This window comes from Kogia breviceps, chromosome 9 (assembly GCF_026419965.1).
Source record: "Kogia breviceps isolate mKogBre1 chromosome 9, mKogBre1 haplotype 1, whole genome shotgun sequence".
In the NCBI taxonomy this organism is placed as follows: domain Eukaryota; kingdom Metazoa; phylum Chordata; class Mammalia; order Artiodactyla; family Physeteridae; genus Kogia; species Kogia breviceps.
The window spans coordinates 33,024,562-33,036,660 of record NC_081318.1 but is presented as its reverse complement, the minus strand read 5'-3'; the positions used below and the strand labels follow the sequence as shown (position 1 = coordinate 33,036,660).

General features: G+C 41.4%; 1 protein-coding gene across 8 annotated transcripts in view; it reads left to right on the top strand.

Moving 5' to 3' along the window:
• The first annotated feature begins 4,183 nt into the window (after positions 1-4,183).
• ST7 (suppression of tumorigenicity 7) overlaps positions 4,184-12,099 on the top strand; it is a 259,056-nt gene continuing 251,140 nt past the window's right edge. For 7 of the 8 annotated variants that reach the window (XR_010842130.1, XR_010842131.1, XM_059074384.2 and 4 more), the window contains exon 1: positions 4,228-4,426. Coding sequence is in view for 6 of the 8 variants with exons in the window: in XM_059074384.2 (XP_058930367.1) it covers positions 4,276-4,426 (151 nt within the window). In the remaining 2 variants the exon portion in view is untranslated. Of the gene's footprint in view, positions 4,427-12,099 lie in introns of all 8 variants that reach the window. The other variant, XM_059074382.2, reaches the window with a different exon arrangement.

The window sequence follows — 12,099 nt, the reverse complement described above, 5'->3', positions numbered from 1 at the left end:
AAAGCTGTTATTGTTCCCATTTTACAGATGAGGCTGGTGTCAGCCAAACATCTTTTAGAATACTCTCAGTGATCTCAGTGATGGGAAGCCAGCTAATGGGTCTGTTAGAGGCTTCCTTCTCAAATTCATTCATTGGTTCCTTCTTACATGAAAATCACAAAGCGCTTACATTTTTTAAGTCTAGAAAACCAGCTTGTCTGAGAGGTCAAAATTCAAATAACCCTAGCCCCTCACTCTTCAGCTCAATATACATAATCATTTCAAATCAGTTCAGCATTCAAGGCCTGTGTAAGGCTCCGGAGGGTATCTGATAAAAGAACAGGGGTCAATGAACAAATCTATAAATAATACTTGATAAATGTGTCTAAACATGGTAGACCAAGATAAGAGCCCCTGTTGGAATAAAAGTATAATATGAAATGCATATGAGAAATAGAAGTGCAGATAATTAAATCTAGGCTATAGCAAATTGTTTCCTACAGTGTGTCCAATCAGTCAAACTTGACAAGTGAATTCAAATTGGTTTGATTATGTGGACGTCTTCAGCTCAAAGGCTGAATGACAAACTCTGATCAAAGAGAAAAAATTATACTGTAAAAATAGTATTATAAAGATAATTTTGAGGGGGAGGAAAAACTCAAGGGAAGCCACAGTTTCAATTATAATCCATATTCACTAACTGTCATTATTAACAAGGAGATAAATCCCATTACAGTTAAATGTGCATAAGGTGCTAAATTTAGCAGCCATGGAATAGCGTTGCAACTCAGAATAAAAGGAAAACCTGGAATAATTTTTGCAAGACAAAGTAAAGAAGAGAGGTTAGAAGATGGAGCGGGCAAGTGCATTACTTCAGACTAGCCTGAAATGTGCTTTAAGATAAAAAAAATATGATTTTTCTTTTTTCCTCTTTTTTAGATTAGGTTTCCACATAGGCCAAATACACCAGATGATTGTGAAATTTTCACTTTAATTTGCATGCCTAAGTATAGTTCCACATTAGAAATGAGAACAAGATGAAATGTAACTGATAAAGTGTAAGGGAATACCTCTTGGTTAAAGAATGGAATTAATTATCAGAAATTAAAGAATAAATGGTCTGTGTCAATAAAAACAAATTTAAGCTTATATCATGACTATCAGATTTTTCTTAATTCTACCAATAATTCTATAACATCAGTGTAACCCAATTTCTGGATTTTTTTCAATGCAACAGATTGTTTAACTGAGGAGTCTAAATTTGTCAGGTGCTTTGGAGGTCTGTGTGCATGAACTTGCAATTTGAAGCCAAAACCACAAAATAACATGACATGACATAGCCAGTGAATAGCATATTATTTTTGTATTTCTCCTGGAATTATTTTATATGATGGTTATTACTGGTTCTGGGTATTTTTGAAATCCTGTAATTTTTAGCAAAGAAATGTCTAGATGTGACTCTGGTTCCTGAAACTCTAGCCAGTCATGGACCAAAAACATGCAGTTTTAAAATAAAATAATAAAGTTGGGATAACTGACTCTATTTTACATATATAGAAAATTTCAGACAATGAATTTTTATTTTGATTAAAAGTGCTGTATTAAAAAAAGCCCTCTTGGGTTTGAGTATCAAGAATAAAAAGAAAAGTATACTATTATCATTTCTACACTATTTAAGTGCAACTGAAAAACCAGCCCATCTTACAGTATCTTCCCAAGAGTAAAGATATTGAGTAGCTTAGTCAAGAATAATGTTTTTTTAAAAATTGATTTATTTTATTTTTATTTATTTTTGGCTGCGTTGGGTCTTTGTTGCTGTGCGCAGGCTTCCTTTAGTTGCGGTGAGCAGGGGCTACTCTTCGTTGCAGTACACGGGCGTCTCATTGCGGTGGCTTCTCTTGTTGTGGAGCACGGGCTCTAGGCGCGCGGGCTCAGTAGTTGTGGCTTGCAGGCTCTAGTGCGCAGGATCAGTAGTTGTGGCGCATGCGCTTAGTTGCTCTGCGGCATGTGGGATCTTCGACCAGGACCAGGGCTCGAACTGTGTCCCCTTCATTGGCAGATGGATTGTTAACCACTGTGCCACCAGGGAAGTCCCATCTTGAAGTATTGATGCCCATCTGAATGTGAGGAGGAAAGGAGGTGAGGGAGCAGGAGGAATCTGGGTGGCATGATCCTCAGATTCCTGAATTAGGGAGCTGGAAGGGTAATGCCCATTCCCTGATGGAACTCTAGAAGGAAGAGCAGTTGGGGGTGAGGAAGTAATGAGTTCACTTTTGGATATGATGACCTTGGGGTGACTGTGCACCAGCCCACTGAGAGATGGTCAAGTGGTGGTGGGACATATCTGGGATGTCACTATTTCATGAACGGTCCCACTCAACAGCCACCCTTCACTCTTTATCTTTACCCTGCCTATACTATCAGTCACGAAGGCCTGTCAGTTCTACTTCCTTAATATGTAATTTCCACTTACCTAAATCTTGGTCATTTGGATTAGTGTGTGCAATGCCAAATAACTGTGAACACCTTAGCATTTCTACAAGGCCCTTCAAGATCAGACACTCTTCAGCTTTATCCCTCTCAGCACTACTCCATGTGGATCCTGCACTCCAGCCATACTGAAGCAGCTGAGGCTCTCACGAGATCTTGTTCTCACTCAATTCTGCATCAGAGCATGAAGACATGTCTCCAACCCCAACCCCCGTCTCTGGCTGCACATCAGGGAGAGGCAATAATGAGTAAGATAGGGCTGACCCTACAGGATCTCCTAGTAGATAATAAAAAAACTGTGGCTCAACTGAGTCAGATTTATGTCCCTTCTTTGAGGTTCACTGACAGCAAAAAGTCAGGCCCCAGGCTATTCATTTAAATTAAGTAGGCAAACCTATTGCAGAGAATCTGGTGGGATACTTAATCATCACATAAAATAGATGTTTCATGTACTCATGTTGTTTTATTCTGAGAATCTAGGCATCATTATTAGATAAAAAATTGTTTGGTAGTATGCTGCAATAAATATCTATAAAAAAGTATGTGTCACTTTCCCTTATCCTTGCCTGTCTCACCGCTCTAGTGGATCACATATATGGAGAAACCAGTAGCCGAGAGTGAGATTGGAATTAGTGAAAACGTAAGAGTAGTTCTATTATGTATGCCATAATACATAAAATACATGTAAAAAGTTAAAAGAGCTTGTTTTATTATGCAGGAAATGACAAGTAAGCAAAACAAAATGTATAATAAAATATTCTCTTGAATGCTCAGAATTCTAAAAATGTCTTGGCAGTAGATTGGGTTACCTGCCATTGCTTTATATCCAGTACATAGAAAGTGAAATTATTTATGGACAGAAACAGACTTTAAATTTTCATTTGGTAAAGGCAACGTTTCATTCAGTACAAAGAACGTTTATAATTTACTTCTTGTTTAAAGTAGCCAGTTCAGAGTAAGCCAAAATTATCCCGGATAATTGTTTATATTAAAAACAGGCTGAGAGTTGTTTGAACTGTCATCACCCCCCAGATTGGAAGATAAACATTCTTCTTGTCAAGATGTCTTTGGAAAACCCCTGTGCGGCTTCAAGGAAGACAAAACAAAGGTAAATAGTGTGCTACCCAAATCTTGCTTAACAGAATGATTTATCCTCAGGCCTACTAACCAGTGACAGGAGCACATCCAATTTTTTTCTAGTTGCTCCGGGTTTATTCATCCCTCTGAACCTAAATTCTGAGAGAAAGGAGTAAAGCGTTGGGTTTAAGACCTCGTACGCTGGCATCCATCATACTGCAAATGAATTTTGGCTCGAGCTGAAGGTAAAGTGCTCGCTCAGTCACTTTGTGCCTCAGTCTCCCTTATCTATATAATGGAGATTGTTGAAGAAATTAGGTAAGATTATACAGACCTTGGAACAGTGCCTGACATACAGGAAACCCTCAACATATGTCAAGAGTTTCCCTCAGCGCGCCACTTGGCTTGTCTTTCTAAATATTAGCATAATATAAATGGCATCAGAACGTGAGGGGCAAGGGCCACGTGATCCTTCCACGAAAGCCACTTGTGGGGGCCTTCAGAGAGTTAGCATTAAGGCTCGGAAAAAAAGGCAAGCGCGTCCGCGGCCCGCGCGCGATTTCCCGCCGCGCCCGCGGCCCGGGCGGCGGGCGAGCTCCGGTGGCGCCGGGGCCGCGGCGGCGGCGGCGGCGGCGGCGGCGGCGGCGGCGGCGCGAGCGGCGCCTCCGGCCCGGTGAATCATCCCTGCAGACACCGAGAGCCGCGGCAGCAGAGAGCAGCGCCGGAAAAATGGCTGAAGCGGGCACGGGCTTTCTGGAGCAGCTCAAGTCCTGCATAGTTTGGTCTTGGACTTATCTCTGGACCGTATGGTTCTTCATCGTCCTCTTCCTGGTCTACATCCTGCGAGTGCCCTTGAAAATCAACGACAATTTGAGCACAGGTAAGGCCCGGGCAGCCGAGCCCGCGGCGCTCGCCCCTCCCCCGCCCCGGAAAGTTAGTGCAACTCGCCCGGGGCCGCGACCAGCGGGGGCGGCCGGGCGCGCGCTCGAGGACGCGCCGGGTCCCGCGCACCGGATGCCCGCGGCCACCCGCCAAGGACGCGGCGCCTCGGCTGGCGGGGTAGACGGGGCGTGCGAGGGCGGCCGGCGGCCTTCGCGGCTCCGCGGCCCGGCGACCCCGCGGAGGAGGAGCCGCGCCGACAGGCGGGCCCGGCCGGCGGCTGCCGCTCCTGCGCCCGAGGTGCTCGTCGGGCGGCGACTGAGGAGACGGAGGTCGGGAGGGAGGGAGTCCCGCGGACACCCCCTTGGCTGTCTGCGCGTGAACCCCGAGGGCTCCTCAGATTTGTACCGTGCCCTTCCTCACACGCTGTCGGCTGCGGGTGCAGAGCGTCCGAAGTGTAGTCGGACGAGGCGTGCCTCCCGAACCCGGCGCGACTCGGCCGGTCGCGGGCGCCCCCGTGAGGGTGCTGCTCAGGGGTGCCCAGCGGCGAACCCCCAGAAGGAGTCGACCCCGCACCTGGGGCCGGGACTGCCAGCCTGTGAGCCCCCTGAGTTGCGGACTAAGAGGCGTCTCTTTTAGATGGGGCGAGGGTTTCTCGAAGGTACTATCAGGGCTATGGATGACGTGTCAGGTTACCAGACGGAATGTCAAAGGGACAAAAGGAGAGATAGGAAATCTGGAATTTAAGACCATTTAAATGGTTTTAGCGCTTCTCTCTCCCTTCTCCCCGTCTGCATAAGGCGTTGGTAACTAGTCATGTTCAGAATCTTAGATAAAGCTCCACATGCTAAGAAGTGAGCCCCGCCGTGTCTTCTCTCCACAGTCGTAAGTGCAGAAGGTAATTAAACAGGATCTTAAACTTGCAGCCAGCCAACTGAATCATTAAAAAACAACCACAGAGAAAACTCACACCAACAGTGACACTCCAGAGACAAATCAAAAACGCAAAGTATATTTTGCAGGAAGGGTTACAGTTCTTGAAGTCTGGACATAGTTGTGGGACTCGTTAGAAAGGTCTTTTCTTTTTTTAAAATTTCACAGTAATTTGGGAAATCCTTACAGTCTTGAATGAATACATATGTATTCTACCTAATGTGTGATTTACATACTCCGGGAGTCAGGGGTCTGGAAATGCATTTTCCTCTGTGTTGTTAACTGCACTAAAACAATTTTTAGAATGTTTGAGATAATGTAGTCATTTTGTTAGGTACTTGTGCTTTTATGTATTTTTAAAATTTTTAAATTTATTTATTTTTGGCTGCATTGGGTCTTTGTTGCTGCGCGTGGGCTTTCTCTAGTTGCGGCGAGCGGGGGGTACTCTTTTTTGTGGTGTGCGGGCTTCTCATTGCGGTGGCTTCTCTTGTTGCAGAGAACGGGCTCTAGGTGCGCGGGCATCAGTAGTTGTGGCATGCGGGCTCAGTAGTTGTGGTGCGCGGGCTCTAGATTGCAGGCTCAGTAGTTGTGGCGCACGGGCTTAGTTGCTCTGCGGCATGTGGGATCTTCCTGGAGCAGGGCTCTAACCCATGTCCCCTGCATTGGCAAGCAGATTCTTAACCACTGAGCCACCAGGGGAGTCCCTACTTGTGCTTTTAAATACTAAACCTCATATACCTTGATTTCTTTAACTTGAACTCATGTTCATATTCACATTTGTTTCATAGTGTCCCTTGGGATGGTACTCCTAGGAATCATCTTGCCATTTTCATAGGAGCTGCTCAGCCCTTGGATTCAGTCATTCTAGTGATGATGGCTTTCTGGCTTTTCCATCTGTTAGAGTGGTTGCTTATCAGAGTATTCTTCCTTGCTTTTGGTTTCCTTGCCTTTGGCAAATATATCTCTAAGATACCTTCACCTCGCAGCATGTGGGGTCTTAGTCCCATGTGGGATATTAGTTCCCCAACCAGGGATGGAAACCGGGTGTCCTGCATTGGAAGACAGGGTCTTAACCACTGGACCACTGGAAAAGTCCCCAAAGTTTTGTTATTTTAAGAAGTTGATTGAATATATGAGGCCATGGAGTCTTATATTTATTGGTAAGTGGGTTTGATTTTTTTTCTCCCAAAAAATTCATTGTAAGGTTTAAAAATTGTGAACGTTTCTTATTTAATACACATTTAAAATTTTTATTTCAGAACACACATTTGTAATACTACATTTTCTTAAAGTAGGTTAAATAATCATCTACGTGTGCATATGTGTGCATGTGCCCATAAGTGCCACATACCAATGCTTTATACAGAACAGGCAAGAAGCAAAATACCTACTGGGAATATGCGTAATTAAAAAAAAATATATATATATATATTTATATTTATTTATTTATTTGGCCTCCCTGGGTCTTAGTTGCAGGTCTAGGGATCTTCTTTGCCACATGTGGGATCTTTAGTTGTGGCATGAGGGAATCTTTTAGTTGCAGCATTCGGGATTTAGTCCCTGACCAGGGATCAAACCCAGGCCCCCTGCATCGGGAGTGGGAAGTCTTGACCACTGCACCACCAGGGAAGTCCCAATATGTGTAATTTTTAAGGAAGAAAATTGTTAGGTCCTCTCCCAGCAACTTTAAATCTAGTATTTCTCACAAACACCTTTGTTAATTTGCATTAGGGTCATTTCTCATTTGGGCTTCTAAGAGATAGAGGAAATATGAAGACGAGGTATGAGATTCAGGCCGTCCGGGCTGAATCTCATCAGACATATGATAGAGGGAACCTGAGACTGTTTATCCCAGTGATGCTGGACTTCTGTTTTCAGTGTGGTTTTATGTACATTTTAGTCATAAAAGAAGGTAAAGAAGAAGCACACAGAGAGTACATCTCTCTTTGCCACTTCTGTGAGAAGGTAAGGGGAGAAGGGGACATTGGACCCTCCTATGGTGGAACTTGTCCTTTCAGGGAGATTTAAATGGGTTCTAATGGAACTAATTTTGCTGTTCCTAAGCGCTATGGTGCTTGCCTCTTCCTGTGACGATAAAAGCACATGTCCCTGGAGAGGCTGCTGAATTTAGAGCGGCTGTTAGGAAGCTGTGGGTGGCCCAGGCCTCCTTCCTTAGGGAAGCTGACACTATTGACTGATTTGCAGATATTGAAAAATCTTTACATCCCTGGGATAAATTCCACCTGATCATAGTGTATGATCCTTTTAATGTATTGTTGGATTTGGTTTGCTAGTATTTTGTTGAGGATTTTTGCATCTATGTTCATCAGTGATATTGTCCTGTAATTTCCTTTTTTTGTGATATCTTTGTATGGTTTCTTTGTTTAAATTTTTGAACTTTATTCTATTTATTTTTTTATACAGCAGGTTCTTGTTAGTCATCAATTTTTTTTTTTTTTTTTTTTTGTGGTATGCAGGCCTCTCACTGTTGTGGCCTCTCCCGTTGCAGAGTACAGGCTCCGGACACGTAGGCTCAGCAGCCATGGCTCATGGGCCCAGCCGCTCCGCGGTATGTGGGATCTTCCCGGACTGGGGCACGAACCCATATCCCCTGCATCGGCAGGCAGACTCTCAACCACTGCGCCACCAGGGAAGCCCTAGTCATCAATTTTATACACATCAATGTATACATGTCAATCCCAATCTCCCAGTTCATCACACCCCCACCCCCACCCCCCACTGCTTCCCCCCTCGGTGTCCATACATTTGTTCTCTACATCTGTGTCTCAGATTCTGCCCTGCAAACCGGCTCATCTGTACCATTTTTCTTGGTTCCACATATATGTGTTAATATACAATATTTGTTTTTCTCTTTCTGACTTACTTCACTCTGTATGACAGTCTCCAAATGCATCCATGTCTCTACAAATGACCCAATTAGGTTCCTTTTCATGGCTAGGTAATATTCCATTGTATATATGTACCACATCTTCTTTATCCATTCGTCTGTCGATGGGCATTTAGGTTGCTTCCATGACTTGGCTATTGTAAATAGTGCTGCAATGAACATTGGGGTGCATGTGTCTTTTTGTATTATGGTTTTCTCCGGGTATATGCCCAGTAGTGGGATTGCTGAGTCATATGATAGTTCTGTTTTTCGTTTTTTTAAGGAACCTCCATACTATTTTCCATAGTGGCTGTATCAATTTACATTCCCACCAACAGTGCAAGAGGGTTCCCTTTTCTCCACACACTCTCCAGCATTTGTTGTTTGTAGATTGTCTGATGATGCCCATTCTAACTGGTGTGAGGTGATACCTCATTGTAGTTTTGATTTGCATTTCTCTAATAATTAGTGATGTTGAGCAGCTTTTCATGTGCTTCTTGGCCCTCTGTATGTCTTCTTTGGAGAAATGTCTATTTAGGTCTGCCCATTTTTTGATTGGGTTGTTTGTTTTTTTAATATTGAGCTGTGAGAGCTGTTTATATATTTTGGAGATTAATCCTTTGTCCATTGATTCTTTTACAACTATTTTCTCCCATTCTGAGGGTTGTCTTTTCGTCTTGTTTATGGTTTCCTTTGCTGTGCAAAAGCTTTGAAGTTTCATTAGGTCCCATTTGTTTATTTTTGTTTTTATTTCCATTACTCTAGGAGGTGGATCAAAAAAGATCTTACTGTGATTTATGTCAAAGAGTGTTTTTCCTATGTTTTCCTCTAAGAGTGTTATAGTGTCCAGTCTTACATTTAGATCTCTAATCCATTTTGAGTTTATTTTGTGTATGGTGTTAGGGAGTGTTCTAATTTCATTCTTTTACATGTAGCTGTCCAGTTTTCCCAGCATCACTTATTGAAGAGACTGTCTTTTCTCCATTATATATCCTTGCCTCCTTTGTCATAGATTAGTTGACCATAGGTGTGTGGGTTTATCTTTGGGCTTTCTATCTTGTCCCATTGATCTATGTTTCTGTTTTTGTGCCAGTACCATATTGTCTTGATTACTGTAGCTTTGTAGTATAGTCTGAAGTCAGGGAGTCTGATTCCTCCAGCTCTGTTTTTTTCCCTCAAGACTGCTTTGGCTTTTCGGGGACTTTTGTGTCTACATACAAATTGTAAAATTTTTTGTTCTAGATCTATAAATAATGCCATAGGTAATTTGATAGGGATTGCATTGAATCTGTAGATTGCTTTGGGTAGTATAGTCATCTTCACAGTATTGATTCTTGCAATCCAAGAACATGGTATACCTCTCCATGGGTTTGTATCATCTTTAATTTCTTTCATCAGTGTCTTACAGTTTTCTGCATACAGGTCTTTTGTCTCCCTAGGTAGGTTTATTCCTAGGTATTTTATCCTTTTTGTTGCAGTAGTAAATGGGAGTGTTTCCTTAATTTCTCTTTCAGATTTTTCATCATTAGTGTATAGGAATGCAAGAGATTTCTGTGCATTAATTTTGTATCCTGCAATGTTACCAAATTCATTGATTAGCTCTAGTAGTTTTCTGGGAGCATCTTTAAGATTCTGTCTATATAGTATCATGTCATCTGCAAACAGTGACAGTTTTACTTCTTCTTTTCTGATTTGTATTCCTTTTATTTATTTTTCTTCTCTGATTGCCATGACTAGGACGTCCAGTACTATGTTGAGTAATAGTGGTGAGAGTGGACATCCTTGTGTTCTTCCTGATCTTAGAGGAAATGCTTTCAGTTTTTCACCATTGAGAATGATGTTTGCTGTGGGTTTGTCATATATGGCCTTTATTATGTTGAAGTAGATTCCCTCTATGCCCACTTTTTGGAGAGATTTATCATAAATTGGTGTCGAATTTTGTCAAAACCTTTTTCTGCATCTATTAAGATGATCATATGGTTTCTATTCTTCAGTTTGTTAATATGGTTTATCACATTGATTGATCTGTGTATATTGAAGAATCCTTGCATCCCTGGGATAAATCCTACTGATCGTGGTGTATGATCCTTTTAATGTGTTGGTGTATTCTGTTTTCTAGTATTTTGTTGAGGATTTTTGCACCTATATTCATCAGTGATATTGGTCTGTAATTTTCTTTTTTTGTAGTATCTTTGTTTGGTTTTGGTATCAGGGTGCTGGTGGCCTCATAGAATGAGTTTGGGAGTGTTCCGTCCTCCACAATTTTTTGGAAGAGTTTGAGAAGGATGGATGTTAGCTCTTCTCTAAATGTTTGATAGAATTCACCTGTGAAGCCATCTTGTCCTGGACTTTTTTTTGTTGGAAGATTTTTAATCACAGTTTCAATTTCATTACTTGTGATTGGTCTGTTCATATTTTCTATTTCTTCCTGGTTCAGTCTTGGAAGGTTATATCTTTCTAAGAATTTGTCCATTTCTTCCAGGTTGTCCATTTTATTGGCATAGAGTTGCTTGTAGTCGTCTCTTAGGATGCTTTGTATTTCTGTGGTGTCTGCAGTGTCTTCTCCTTTTTCATTTCTAATTTTATTGATTTGAATCCTCTCCCTCTTTTTCTTGATGAGTCTGGCTAATAGTTTATCAATTTTGTTTATCTTCTGAAAGAACCAGCTTTTAGTTTTATTGATCTTTGCTATTGTTTTCTTTGTTTCTATTTCATTTATTTCTGCTCTGATCTTTATGATTTCTTTCCTTCTGCTAACTTTGTGTTTTGTTTGTTCTTCATTCTCTAGTTCCTTTAGATGTAAGATTAGATTGTTTATTTGAGATTTTTCTTGTTTCTTGAGGTAGGCTTGTATTGCTGCAATCTTCCCTCTTAGAAATGCTTTTGCCGCATCCCATAGACTTTGGAACATCGTGTTTTCATTGTCACTTGTCTGTAGGTATTTTTTGATTTCCTCTTTGATTTCTTCAGTGATCTCTTGGTTCTTTAGTAAAGTGTTGTTTAGCCTCCTTGTGTTTGTGTTTTTTACATTTTTTTCCCTGTAATTGATTTATAATCTCATAGCTTTGTGGTCAGAAAAGATGCTTGATATGATTTCAATTTTCTTAAATTTACTGAGGCTTGATTTGTGACCCAAGATGTGATCTATCCTGGAGAATGTTCCGTGTGCACTTGAGAAGAAAGTGTAATCTGCTGTTTTTGGATGGAATGTCCTATAAATATCAGTTAAATGTATTTGGTCTCTTGTGTCATTTAACACTTGTGTTGCCTTATTAATTTTCTGTTTGGATCATCTGTCCATTGGTGTAAGTGAGGTGTTAAAGTCCTGCACTATTATTGTGTTACTGTCGATTTGCTCTTTTATAGCTGTTAGCAGCTGTCTTATGTATTGAGGTGCTCCTGTGTTGGGTGCATATATATTTATAATTGTTATATCTTCTTCTTGGATTGATCCCTTGATCATCATGTAGTGTCCTTCCTTGTCTTTTGTAACATTCTTTATTTTAAAGTCTATTTTATCTGATATGAGTATTGCTACTCCAGCTTTCTTTTGATTTCCATTTGTATGGAATATCTTTTTCCATCCCCTCACTTTCAGTCTGTATGTGTCCCTAGGTCTGAAGTGGGTCTCTTGTAGGCAGCATATATATGGATCTTGTTTTTGTTTCCATTCAGCAAGCCTGTGTCTTTTGGTTGGAGCATTTAATCCATTTATGTTTAATTATCATTATGTATGTTCCTATGACCATTTTCTTAATTGTTTTGGGTTTGTTTTTGTAGGTCCTTTTCTTCTCTTGTGTTTCCCACTTAGGGAAGTTCCTTTAGCATTTGTTGTAGAGCTGGTTTGATGGTGC